General features: G+C 31.3%; 2 protein-coding genes across 2 annotated transcripts in view; both read left to right on the top strand.

The window, feature by feature from the left end:
* The window catches only part of LOC112524337 (GDSL esterase/lipase 6), a 3,465-nt gene extending 1,676 nt beyond the window's left edge, over positions 1-1,789 (top strand). The window contains exons 3-4 of the mRNA XM_025134119.1: positions 668-1,133; positions 1,509-1,789. Of these exons, the coding sequence (XP_024989887.1) occupies positions 668-1,133; positions 1,509-1,789 (747 nt within the window). The remainder of the gene's footprint in view (positions 1-667; positions 1,134-1,508) is intronic.
* A 6,756-nt stretch (positions 1,790-8,545) lies between these two features.
* LOC112524336 lies at positions 8,546-9,034 on the top strand. The gene has a single exon (XM_025134118.1). The coding sequence runs from the start codon at positions 8,546-8,548 to the stop codon at positions 9,032-9,034; it is 489 nt and encodes a 162-aa protein (XP_024989886.1).
* Positions 9,035-15,071: the final 6,037 nt, after the last annotated feature.

Here is a 15,071-nt window from a genome sequence, read left to right as displayed (position 1 = left end):
ATATATATATATATATATGTATATTAAATAAAAATAATTAATTTTATTTAAAAAAGGAAGAGAAAATGTGATGGACCATGTAGCTTGCAATATTTGCAAGTGTCAATCCTATGTGACATCAAAAATTGGTTGCAATTGCTCCACATGACATGTGTCAATACTATTAGAATCAGTTCAAACGACAATATAGTTAACTTAAAAAATTATTAAATCATATGTATCTAACTATCGTAACCTTTTGGATGATCGTATCAGATCTGATCTGATTTCTCTCTCGGTTCTCAAAAGTTAAAAGAGGCTTTTCAAATAAACACAATCCTCCTCCTCTTTACAGATAACTCAATTAATTTAAATTTTGTTTAATAAAAATTTGGGATGTGTTATTAAATATTATTTAATTGAGTTTTTTTAAGTGATTAATTTTCTTTTATGATAAATCCGTTATTATGATTTAAATACCATTTTAAAATATGCCTTTCTAAAATGCATCAATAACCATCCGATTTAAGTGTTTTCAGAAATTGGTATATATTAATTGCTTCCATAGGCATTCAATGCTGATTAGGGGGTTCATTGTGAATTTTTGAACTTAAAAGAGCCAAATTGAAAATTACTTCAACGATTTGTTTCTCCCCTTTCTTATGTTTGTTATCATTTTGATGGGCAGAGGGCGACACCAATACAAGTTCAGTTGCAACAATTCCAAGCTCTAATTCGTCAAAAGCATTTACGCCGAAAACAAATAAAAAAATCCCTTATTTTTCTCGAGTCGGGTTCAAATGATATATTTACCTATTTATCATATCCTGATACACCACCGCTAACCCCGACAGCCTACGTACACGCCATGTTGAAAGAAGTGGTCTGCTTCCTCGACCAGATATACAAACTTGGTTCTCGTAGGATTGCCCTCTTCTCAGTTGGTCCTATTGGGTGTATTCCTGCCAGAGTCCTTTTGCCGGGTGCATCTCCTGAGAAATGTTTTAGTAGGTTGAACAAGATGGTGAGATATTACAATGTTGGTTTGGAACATCTGGCATACACCATACCTATAAGGTATCCTGGTGCAGTCGGTGTTTATGGAGCAGTGTACAACACTATAGAAGACTTTCGTGCCAATGGAAATCTTTACGGTACTTTTAATTTCCTTGCCATATTCTCTTTCTATACGTATTTGTCCAAAAAGAATTGAGGAGCCGTTTACTAAACACTTATCCGGTAAAATTTGATACTACCATTTACTTACCGGGTAAGATTTTAGTCAACAAAAACGGCTTTATATGCAACAATTTACCCGGTAAGAGCTGACCATGGTAATTAAGAGTTATTGCCCTCACTTACCGGGTAAAACTCTCGGTCATTGCCTAGCTCTTACCGGGTAAGATACTTGGTCATTGCAATATTCATCCAGTAAGGTAATGTAACTTGGTAAGCCGCTTACCCGAGTAAGCATTTGGTAAACGGCCCCTGAGTCGATCACATTTTTATAACACTTATCTTTTGAATAGGTTTTGCGAATGTAAATGAGGCATGTTGTGGGAATGGACCCCTAAATGGAATGCTTCAATGCGGATTAGAAGGTTACAAGATATGTTCGAATCCTAATGAGTTCCTTTTTTGGGATTATTTTCATCCGTCAGAGCGTACGTATGGGCTTGTGTCCAATGCTATGTGGGCCGGAAATCAAAATCAAATTCGGCCCATTAATTTGAAGACGTTGGCCCAAAATCGAATCCGCCCCATCGATTTAAAAACTTGGGCCTCCAATAATACCTTGCCATTCCCTTGAACACATATTTATGGGTTATTTTCAGGAATGAAATATTTAGAGGAATAATGTTTATTATGTGATGTTGTGATTGCTTTTTTCTTGGTTGTTTGATATTATTTTTTTTAAAACCAATTTATATGGTGTGAAAATAAATGAAGGTATGAGTTTGTTACTAAGGTTTGTTTGATTGGTTTTTCATTAAGTTCTCTATAGATAAATCTGTCAGTATAAATCTGTTTGTGTGGATAAATTTGTTTGTGTGGATTAATCTGTCTGTATAAATTGGAAATGTTTTTTTTGTTCTTTTTCGTAGATGGAAGGACGTGTTTTTTAATTGAGATGGGAAGGTATGGAAAAAACTTTTTCATAAAGCTCTCCCCCTAAAAACTTACTGAATAAGTCATGTTTTATATTATTAAGCCACTATTAAAAAGTTATATATAGTTGAGAAAATAAGTTGTTAGTCTTATTGAGGATGTGTTTGGAACACTAGACATGACATAACAGTCAAAACATGAATCATTGTTCCACGTTTGGTAAGACTTTTATATGGAACAGACAGATGCAAGTGAAACAAAGTAGAACATGCGTGTTCACCCCCATCCTATGTTTTTATGAATAATATTTAGTTTATAAGAGCTTGAATTTATGTTTTAATTGATTATGAAACTATGTTATAAAATAAACAAAATTGATAATTACATGATGTTAATAAGGCTGAGTTTTAAAAACACAGGCTTTATTTTTATTTTAAATTAATATTTTGTAAAGAAAATAAAGAGTAGTGTTTGTAGGATATAATGACTTACACATGATGTGTTTGTAGAGGAGGATTGAATACAAACACAACAAATTTTTCACTTTTAATTCTATATTTTATTTTAAAACAAAGAATTACAAATTTATTACGGAAGGTCAGAAGGCAAAACCGGTGATCATAAACAAACTGACTGGTAACAAATTTACTAACAAGTGAAAGAGTGAGAAAGGAAGGTACACTTTCAGATTTGAAGGACTAAGATAGTTCTTCAAATGGTGACGCCGATTTTGTCTAATAATTATCACTCATAGTTCTTTTAAAAACAGGTGCGTAGCAACAAATGACAAAGGTGACCTTTTATGGTCATGATTGCATTAAATGCTACTAATGAACTTAATTGCATGTTTTCATCTGATTTTTTGATTTATGCATGTTTGTATTCTTCATTTCAACTTTTTTTGTGGTTGACGTAGACACGTGTTATCCTATCCCATTTTTTTGTATGAAGAGAGAACAGTAAATAAAGCATGACACTAATAAAATAGTGATTTAAAACATATTTTGGTTGATACGTAAGCATGTACTCATATTAGGATGAGTTAAAAGAGTTGGTGAACCAAACTTGCTGGACAAATTTGCACTCCGTAATCCAGCTTGCAGTAGTAGTATTTGTTAGACTACTATTTAACTTAATTTTGTATTGATCTTTTTTCCTATATGACAAACCAATCCGCTTTGGTGACGATCTTGACCTTACTTCAACTAGTCTTCGATTTTGTTGAATGTTTTTCGTTCTTGGATCAATACAGATAGTTATAAGACTTTTACAAATAAATATCTTATCTTAACTATTCCGAAATATAAGCTATACATCATATTTTAGCTATAAAATAGAACAATTATGATGTAAGAACATTGGATTTTACAATAACTTAGAATAAAATGTGGGTTCTTGATAAACAAGAATGAGTGACCATGAAAATAGGTTGATCAGATTCTTCCATTCAGATGAAGATTAATCAAATCTAACATTTTATCTGAGTTATAGATCCGATGGTGACTAAGATCCGAAACCTAACAAATTTCAAAAGTTCGGATGCTAATCCTCTTGTGTCATATTCGATTGATGTTGTCTATCGGACATGAGAATGACAAGGCAAATATTAAGAATTTCTAAGTGTTGAATCAGATGCTAGTTGTATTATTTTCAAATCCGATGGTTGAGACCAACAAAGAGTTTTACCACTGTATTTACATAGAAATGTACATTTGATGCTGGTTAAAGGGGGGTTGGATTAGTTGGAATTGATTTGAGATCAGTTAAAGTCGAACCAATTAGGAGCAGCCCGTTCCAACCTATTGTACATTTTTCTATGTGGACTTGGATTACAAGACTGGTTCAAACGACCAACTTGAATAAATGGTTAATATATTAAAACAGAAGAAATAATCAAGTATGAAATATCAAAACGGTTAGACAGATCAATCCAACCAATTACATTGAGTTCTTGTTTTTCTTATAAAGACCAATTCGAACCAAGACTCATTATAAAAAGAGTGGTTCAAAAAGTGGAAAGCTGAAACAACTCTAAAGACAGGTTTTTTAATAGGTTTGATCATTTCTAATTTACTGTTAAAAACATCTCTAACAAATTTTCTATAATTTCTTTAGAATAAAAAAACCAAAAGTTCAAATTTCTAAAAATAAATATATTCAATTCCAATAAATACTCTATTTTAGAGATTTTAACATTAATTATATGATTGAAATATTTTATAATTTTATCATCTCAATACATTTAAAAAAATATATAAGATAAAAATATTTAATTTTCATTGATGAAAATGAATAAAAAAATTACTTTTTCTTTGCTATCAAATTTTAGAGAATTTATTTAACATGACGTCATTTTAATAGATTAAAATATTTACTGACTAGTTGTGTACTTGTGTAATGCATCGGGAGATGTGAATTTTAACGATTTTAAAGTTTCACTGATTTTATTAGAGAAAATTTAACGATGATATAAGTTACACTTGTTCTTTACATATTAATACAATTTGAATAAATAAGAGTTATGGTTCTAATTACAGTCTATCGTTGAAAAAAATTGAATGACAGTTTAAAATCCAATATATTTAAAATCCAACATATTTAAACAACTCCACAAATGTGTTCGATTTACACCAAGAGCAAAGAATCAAGAGATCGAGAGCGAGACCGAGAGTTCTAGATCAATTGAATGAGAGATGAATGAGAGAACTTTTAATAACTCATGGTGAATATCAGTTTGAATCTCACATTGAGGGATGAGAAGAAGACATAGAGGTATGAGAGGGTGAAGACATGACTGAAATGTGTCAAAAGTGTCTTAAATACATGAATAGAAAAGGTAATAATGTGCATTGATAACTTGTACTATATGTTATTTTAATAGTAGAGTAAGAGATTTTAAGACTAAATGCATAAAAGTAGTAGTACTTAATGCATTATGAATTGTTTTTAAGACTTTATGTATAAATATATAGTATTTTGTGTATTAAAAATTGTTTTAAGACTTTTGATAAATTTGATTTATAAGGTAATATAGATAAGTCAAGTGAAAATACTGAATCTTATCGATAAGTTGATAAGAGTTGGGTAAACTGGCGGAGTGGCGGTTAAAGTTTTTTCTTATTTTCCAAATTTTAAAATAACAGAAAATATATAAAATCTATTAAAATAAAATAAAATAAAAAACCAAAACCACTTTTTTTATTTTAATTTTAAAAGATATGTTATGAGTTGCTTAAAAAAGGATACGATTGAACAAAAGGCAACCGAATAAATTTAGTTATTAAATTATCCGATCACCAAACGAATCTCGTGACACGAAACCACGTGAGGAAATCCGGTTCATGAACATCACTCGACTTAACGACATAAAACACGGTATCTTGGTAATAAATAATAATATCTAAATAAACTACAATATTTGTCGTCTCTTTCTCGAAATTAAAACTTAGCATTCTTTTTTACTAAATATATCATTATATCACATGATATTATATGGTGTAATGGTAACGTAACATAATGGAAAGATAGGTGCATTTAAAATATTAAAAGATGTTTGCTTAAAGATATTAAACAATAATCAATAAAAAAAAAAAAAAATTGTTTGATTTTATATAATATAATGTGTTAATTCCCCTAGAAGCCAAATTTAGATTTCAAGATAAAATCGAGAGCATGAAAATTTCTTATTTATCATTTTCATTCCTTTGATTGAACCTGAACCTAACATTTCCTTAAAAAATAATAATAATAATAATAAGATGCATTATTAATACCCATTATCATCACATGTCATAAAATTAGGGGAATTTATATACAAACACTTGTATTTTATAGTATGATTTACAACTTTTATAGTACGGTTTACGGTTTGTAATTTATGAAATTACATTCTGCAGTATAGTTTATGGTTTTGAATTATCAAATTGTAATTCAAATTGCATTACACTTATATTTTTGTAACATTATATATACACATTGTTACAAACCATATAAATCAGTCTTAATTGTTCATCTGTTGTTTCATAATATAAGGCGTTATTCATAATTAATTAACTTTTAATCAGCTTGCATAAATGTTTTAGATCATATTAAATTAACATTTATCATTTTCATAGATATTTCAATTGATTGATTTATATAGTTAATAACAAGATGAGGAATCGTGTGAGAAGAAGAGTTAAGGTAAGAAGCATAAAAAATGATATGGACTTTTGATCACCTTTAATCTCAAACATATAGGATTGTATGTAATAAGGTTCTAAAAAATGTTAAAAATGTTTGTTTTGTAATAATCGATTAATAAAAATGTAAGTTACTTATTCTTATAATCTTTTTATAAACAATGGAATCCAATTCCATTCCAAATTCTATAAACTAAACACATTAATGATTTTAAATCAATTCCAGTTCAAATCCCTCCATAAAATTCAAATCCCTAAAAAACAATCATGCAAACCAAATATACCCCAAGTGAATTAAATTTGCCATCGGAGCTTTTATTCGTTGAATTGTAGCTTTATGTTTTTCAACGAGTCTCCAGAATATTAAAGAAATGATCCATTCAATGGCGGTCGTGGATCTAGAAGCCAAACCTTATGGCTCTTTCATTATAGTTCTTTTGTCGTGGCTCTGTTTTGTCATCTCGTTATATCGTGTTCTCTCCCGTGGTTGTCGCTTTGTTTTATGGCCTTTCTTTGTTTCTTCTCGTCCCACCTTCCTTTCTATTGCACCTGCAGTTTTCTTCCCTTTCCTTTTTTTTACGATTTAAGACATATGAAATATGATTTACAGTTTAGAAAAATGCTTACCGCACCTCTACACAAAATGGTTTTGTTTGGGCTACCATTCTTTCAAGCTCCATTTGTAAAAGGAATGAATCCAGAAGGAATTATTTCCGTTCGGTCTCTTCTCGATCATTAGTTTTGACGTTCTCTTATAAAAATAAAACCAAGAAATTCAAATATGAATTTGATGTTATGCAAATTAAAATAAATTTATACCACAACTTTGTCTTAATTTTGTGGAAGAGAAACATGTCTAGACAGGTGGTGGGCCGATAAGTCCGACCTATTTATTTCTATCGATAGTAGAATAATATCGACCTCTTTAAAAAATACATAGATTTTGACCCGTTAAAGCAAACATATACTCTTTTTCCTTACTAGAGATGGCAAAAAGTTGAAACTAACGACATGTACAAACTCATTCTAATTAAATCATGGTCGTTACTGACTAATAGAGATCGATCTGTGAACAACATATCCAATATTCAGGATTAAAACGGTTCAAGTTTCTGGTCAAATCCAAAATTCAAATACAGTTTTATGGTTATATTTTACAGTTCAACTTCAAATAACTTCGTCTTACTATTGTAACTACAAGTTTTTATATATGCTATAAGTTTTATTAAGTTATGTAACAAATTAAATTATTAAGCTCTAGGCATGGGAATGGGGTGGGGACCTCAATCCACGTCCCCATCCCCATTACTTATCTCTATCACCGTCCCCGTTCCCATCACCACCGGGGATTATAATCACATCTCTCCATTCTCAAAGGGAAAACGAGGATTTTTTTCGTTTATATAAGTTATTTTGAATTAAATATATGAGAAATCATACATGTTTAAATTACATTTTAAATAAACCTAAAATCAGAATGAATTTAATTTAATACAAAAAAACCACAACATCATATAAGAACTACTAACCTAAAACCAAAAAAAAAAAATCAATTTAATCCAAAAAAAATTAAAGTCACATGTAACAAAAGATATTGAGTAATAAAACCATATCGAATAATATACAAAACTTATCGAGTAATTGTATTTTGACTTGACATCCAAAATATTACATATTAACATACAAAAAGTAACAATTTTAGATTATAAACGTAGTTAGAAAATAAGAAATTATAAATTACCGCTTTAGTTGAAATAAATAATATACATATATATATATACATGTATGTGTATGTATATATATATATATATATATATATATAACGGGTACGGGGCGGGAGTCCCCATCCCCATCCCCGGTTTGATCCCTGTCCCCATTCCTGATTTAGCGGGAAATCCTCGTCCCTGACCGAATCCATCCCCGGTTTGATCCCCGTCCCCATCCCCGATTTAGCAGAAATCCTCATCCCTGACCGAAAAAGGTGGATCGGGTTCCCGACGAGTCGGGATTCATTCTCATGCCTATTATGCTCTCCTTTTAACTTGATTTTCACCATAATTATATCATATATTTTCCAAAATAAAAACTATCTTAGTTTTTTATATACAGTTTGGGTATTAATTTATGCCACTATTTCCTCTTGGGGGCACACCAACCGTGACAAATCCTTTCACGCGCATTTGTGGAGCATACCCCATGTATAAATTTCGCAATCACACCCCACATGCCCTCTCTAACCAAAATCATTCTCCCTCCAAACAAACTCAGATCAGATCATGGGGAACTTTGTTTCAGCTTGTAGCTTCGGGATCTCCCCCAGAATGAAGAACAACAAGGCAGCTAGAGTTATTTTCCCAACTGGAGAAATCCGCCAGTTTCAGGATTCCGTCAAGGCCGCCGAGATCATGCTCGATTGCCCCAATTTCTTCCTAGTCAACTCACAGTCGTTGAATATCAACAGGCGGTTCTCGCCTCTCTCAGCCGATGAAGATCTGGAATCTGGAAACGTCTATATTATGTTCCCGATGAGGAGAGTGAATTCAATGATCACGCCAGCGGATATGGCGGTTTTTTGGATGTCGGCAAATAGCGCACCGAAGAGGATTTCAGGAAAGATATCTCCGGAGTCGACACTAGGTGGTAATGAGGCGGAGCAGCCGAGGTTGGTGGTGGAGGTGCCGGAGTTTAGTTATCGGTTAGCGGTTTCCCGATCACGGAAGCCATTCCTGGATACCATTACGGAGGAGCCGGTTCGTTCAAAGTAATGCGCATGTTTTGTTTGCTTTAAGGGGTAGATTAGTAATATTGCACATATATATATGATTGATTGCACTGGTCGTTCAGACATCTTCATTTATGAACAAATTAAAGACAAATTTATATATGTATATATATATATATATATTTTAAATTAAGTTGTCTGTTTGGTCTTGTTGTAATATATTAACATTTCATATTGATTACTTTTGGATTAAATTATATGGGGTTTAAGGGTTGTTTGTTTACCTCTTAATAGTTTAATTAAGAAGCAACATTTGAATCATTAAAAGATGAATTTTGTTTGATAAAAAAAAATTTGTCTCTTAATGGTTTTAAAACTCTCTGAATAATTTTGTATCGTGAGCCTCCCTTAACCATTAAGCGCATTGATTTCATTGCAAACAATTACCAAACAATTATATTTTGTTTTGCACTATATTATGAAAGCCTCTCAATTATTATGACCACTTAATCATTCTACACCAAATCATTCATGGCTCATTTGTAAAAGATGTTTCAAGTGAAGGACTAAAGTTGTCAAGTATTGGAAATAGAGTTTTGGGGATAACGTGTTATTATGTGAAAGAAGTAGACTTAATGGAAATTTTAAGTCGAAACTCCTCGAACGGTTTATATAGAATGTCGTAATTATGAAAAGCTTAAAAAATGAAGGAGAATTTGAGACGGGATTCATGTATCGTATTTGGATTCTTACCGGGAGAAATTGATATTAAAAAATCTTTCTCCGTTATTCTTTTTTATTATTTTCTCATCAAATTAGAAAAAGATTCAACGAGATTAAGTAAAAAGGTACTGAGTTTCTTGAAACAACGAATGAAGTGGAAACACAACAACGAGTTTCGGGAGAACTTAGGCGACTCCATGCAGGTTTTAGCCGCATGCTACTCGCGGAAGTGGGGATCGACTAGAAGTTTAAGCGGGTTAGACGGGTTGACCCGCATCGTACCCACGTTCATTTTTGTTTGCTTTTCTTTCCTTGTTTGATTTGCTCTGTTATTTCCATTGCGACCTTCTCTATATCGAAATTCTCATCGAGTAATCTTAAAAATAAGAACTTGAGAATATAAGGAAGAGTTTGAGAGGGAATTCATATCTCGTATAAAGAATCTTTGTCCGTTATTCTTCATTTTTTGAAATTTCAACAAGATTTATAAGTTGTCAAAATAAAGAATGAAGTAAAACACAACCACAAGTTCCATGAGAAAACCAACGATCCAATTAAATGAGTGGGACCAGAGTTTCAGATATGATCAAAAATTTCAACACTCTCATTAAGCTTTTGGCCCCATTTATGTTAAGACTCATTAAACCTTTAAAAACCAATAACATATGAGACAAACTTAAAATCTGGACTTGAATTAAGTCACTCAAATTCAGCAGAGACGTTTCAATCTTTTTGGAGGCCCTGTTATATACAAAACTTTTGATTACATAGTATTAATGAGATGACATATAATATATGTTTAGAATAAAAATGGACTAAACCTAAAACGATTAACAATCTGAAACTAAACCTAAACCATTAATGATTTGAACCTAAAACCAAATAATTAATGGTTTGAACGTAAATAATTTCAGCTATAGTTTTACACAGATCGATAAAAAGACCCTAAACACATGTAAATTTGGACCCCAAAATTTTTAGGGCCCTGTTCAAAATCTCACATTTAACATGCTAAGGGACGACACTGAAATTCAGTTATTTTATAAATAACTTTTCTTACAAGTTAAATACAACTATTTTTTGAAAGTTTGTTTGTTTGTTACATTTTTTAAAATACTATTAAACGAATAAAATTCTACTAAAATACATTATAACTATAGTTAGAGTAAACTACAAGTTTGGTCCCTATGGTTTGTCAAAAATAACATTTTTTGTCCCTATAATTTTAAAATTACAAGATGACAATTGTAATTTGCAAATGCATTCAGAATTTGTTCCTCCGTTTAAAGGCCAGTAAAAGATTTGTTAAAAGGACATTTTCGTTCTTTTATCTAATTCTTTTTTGTTTTTTACTCAACCAAAAACCATAGAGATCAAAAGCATATAATTGATTTTGATTGAATAAAAGACAAAAAATCGATAAAGAATAAAATTCCTCAATGGAGTTTTTTAACGTCCGTTAAAGAGAGAGATCAAATTCGGACGCTTTTATAAACCACGATACCACCCTGTAATTTTGAAACTATAATGCTAAAAGTGTTATTTTTGACAAACCACATGGACCAAATTTCTAGTCTACTCTTATAATTCTATTAAAGAAATTATAACATTCTTATAAATGGCAAATTGCATGAAAAAGTAACGTACTTTAACTTGATTCATATTTTGGGTAACGTATTTTAAAAACTTCCATTCTGGTACCCAAGATGTAAAGTTTTAAATATTTAAGTACATGGGTAACTGGTCAAAACATTAACAGGTTATCATGCTGATGTAGCGAGTGATGTGGTATCCAACTTAGTATTAAGATATCTATGCTGATATCACTCGTCACATCATCATGGTAACCGGTTAATGCTTCGAGCAGTTACCCGATTACTTAAACGTTTAAAACTTTACATCTTATATGCCAAAATGAAAGTTTTAAAAATACGTTACCCAAAATATAAATCAAGTTTAAGTACATTATTTTTTCATGTAATTTACCCACTTATAAATTATACGATATATTTACCGTTCGAGGATGAATAGTTATAGGGATGGACTTGGACCACTATTTAGTTCGTGTTCAATTACCTTAATTAATTGTGGAGGTAGAGTGCCGATATTGCCGTATTTGAATATTGATATTAAAATAATTACAAAATTGTTTTTATACTTGACAACTTTATTTTATTTATTGTTATTAAAAGAGATACCTATTATGATGATTTAAAATGTTGATCATATGAAATCTGTTTATCTAATAACATAAGATATTTGTATCAGTAATAATAGAAAATAACACACTTACAATATCTACATGATGAGAATTTTTATGGCAACCTAAAAATCAAGAACTAGAACCCGAGCCTCCACTGGCAATGTTTGGGAATTTGGGGATCCTCCTCAGGGTTAACCGGTTCGAATCCTGCAAGATTACTGAAAAATTGTCTAAATTGTTCTCCAAAGCCTCTGGAATTAGTTGAAATGTGCACAAACTGGTCCGAACATCTATGGTTAAAAAGACTGGAGCCTCAAAAGCATAGTGAGTTACCATGGTCTATATGAATTAGGGGTGAGCATAGGCGGGTACCCGCCCTATTTGACAGGAACCGAAACCGGCGGTTTTTGAGATATTGGAACCGGAACCCGAACCGCCGGGAACCGGTTCCGGTTCCGGGTACACGCTTCTTAAAATATTAAAATTTTGTTATTTAGAAATAAGAAATAAAACATTGCCAAAACACTAAATAAATAAATAAGAATACAAATTATACGGAATAATGGTAACAAATATTGTTTAACAATTACAAACCATAATAGACTAAATAGTAAATATTGAAAGTTTAACGATTATATACTATAATTGTAAATATTGAAAGTTTAACAATTACATACTACGAATCCAATTAAACACACAATTTGAAAAAAAAAAGGAATCATTTTATCTCAAATTGTGAATCTCGTTTCAACTTTTTGCATACACATCGCATCCTCAACCTCGTACGGTACCTATGAATAATTGAGTGTTAAAAAGACTGTCACAAACTCGTAAAAAACTGCACGTATATTTAACGAAAAACTACACAAATTTTATATAAAAAAACTGCACAAACTATATAAAAAACTACACATATTTTTAACATAAAACTAAATAGATTACATAAAAAACTTCACAAATTATATATAAAAAAATTAATTATTTTTTATAATTGAAAAGTACCGGGTACCCGGCAGGTAACGGTTTCGAAAAATTGAGAACCAGAACCATTCTCAATCGGTTCCGGTTCCTAAAATATGGAACCGATTGAGAATGGTTCCGGTTTCAGAACCGACAGTTTCAAGACAGTTTCGGTTCCGTAAATGAGTACCCGATTCTGCTGCTCACCGTGAATAGTATGCATAGTTTGAATATTTTGGTGCACTCCGGGCATGGTAAGAATTAGGGTGTAAAAAGTCCAACATGGGAGGTGTCGCAAAATAGTGGTAGATGTCTTGTTAATAATTTTTACAATTTTAAAATTAAAAATTGTATAAATTTTATTTTTTTTATTAATTGTTTTATATTAAATGTAGATACTAAATTAATTATAGGTATCAACCTGCAACAAGTGATGATAATCTCGGTGAACAATTAAGTTTACAAAGATATTCTAGAAACAAAAATGTATTTTAGAAACACAACTCTTAGCAAATCTAATGGACGAGAAGGATATTGGGTGTTGAATGCGTATGTATATAGACTTTAGTGACAACCCTTTAAACAATCACTTTTACGAGATTTTTCCGACATAGCACCAAAGACAGTCTAAACCATCGTGTTTGTTTGAATAGGTACTGTTGAACCAAATTGTTGCTAAACCGATGGTCAAACCCTTTGCGATCCGTTACATCTGTTCACAAACAGATCTCTCCAAACGTCCATACATGTTCGGTATTCACCATTGTACTTGTCAAAAATAAATTGTGTTGCTCAAAGCGGATATGTAAAGTGCGAAATGCTTCTTCAAAGCACCACATTATATGCTTCTTGGAAATAAATTGAAATAAAATACATTCTATTTTAAAATGAATTATATTTATGGTCCATTTCTTTCCAAACAAATACAATAAAAAGGGACTAATTAACAATATAGCAACCAAAAAAATAATTAATTTGAAGCAAGAAGACCGACAAACATTTTATTGAATTTTAAAATAATTAATTTGAAGCAAAAAAATCCGACAAACATTTTTATTGAAATTTGTTCTTGTTTTGTGATGATTGACAATAAAATATTATATGCTTTGAGTTTGGCTTCAAAGGTCGAAAGTACCAGAAGATCCCAAGTTCAAATCTAAAGAGGAATAAAAGTTCCCCTATGGCCACGAAAATTCAAATGCGGTGACTCCGAGCTATCTGCAAAGCAGGTGGTCGTCCTGAGATTAGTCGGCTCGCATAACGGGTTGGATATCCAGATTAATAAAAAAAATATATGTAATATTATTGTACAAAGACAACAACCACTTAAATTACTCCACGTGTAATTGAATAAATGTACCTTTCCATTTTTTTTCCATAACTTATAAAGTATATATGACAATTAATTCGTATTATAACAAGAAGATGCTATAAATTTCTTTTTCGCAATAATTAAAAGAATACATTTTTCTATAAAACCTTAACCAAAAGACATAAAACCTGATAAAGTTATTTAATATTTTACTTTTTATCAAGCATAAAAAATATGTCTTCGAACTAAAAAACCAGGAGATTTGTGAAACATAACTAGGGGATTGTTTGTATTTTCAGCTCTTAATTGTCACTTATGTTTGATTTGTTTAGACATTTTGTAATTCAAACTGTTAGTTTTTTTCTTATTCACAGAACTTTTTATCACATAACAGGATATGAATAAATAAGAGGTAAACCAATATCTTAATTCCTCTTATTTTCCTTTCTTCTTTGATTTTCTTTAACTGTTGCTTCTTTCTCCACCAGGGACGTCACCATCCTTTCATCACCCATGTGAAGTGCACGCCCCCATCTTCTCTCTCTCTCTCTACACACACACACACACACACACACACACACACATATATATATATATATATAGGGGTTTAATCAAATGAGAACTAATTAGTTTGTGATAACTGTGAGAACCAATATTAACCACAAATCAATAGATTAATTAAGAAATTTATAATTTTGACAATTTTGAATTAAAATATTAATGCCAGGATATTTTTGGTATTTTAAAATTTTCCTCCCTCCTCTCTTCTCTCTCCGGCCACCGTCCTCCGGTGATACTACAATGGTATCACAATGCATCACATATGTGATTGGGTATCACATTGATGTCGTTTGTGTGGTCGATCGAAGATGTAACACAGTG

Source organism: Cynara cardunculus (genome assembly GCF_001531365.2).
Source record: "Cynara cardunculus var. scolymus isolate 2C chromosome LG 13, CcrdV1, whole genome shotgun sequence".
NCBI lineage: Eukaryota > Viridiplantae > Streptophyta > Magnoliopsida > Asterales > Asteraceae > Cynara > Cynara cardunculus.
The sequence above is the reverse complement of the archived record's forward strand: the minus strand, read 5'-3'. Positions and strand labels throughout refer to the sequence as shown.

Coding starts and splice junctions, on each gene's coding strand:
- LOC112524336 (XM_025134118.1), top strand. CDS start 8,546: ATGGGGAACTTTGTTTCAGCTTGTAGCTTCGGGATCTCCCCCAGAATG.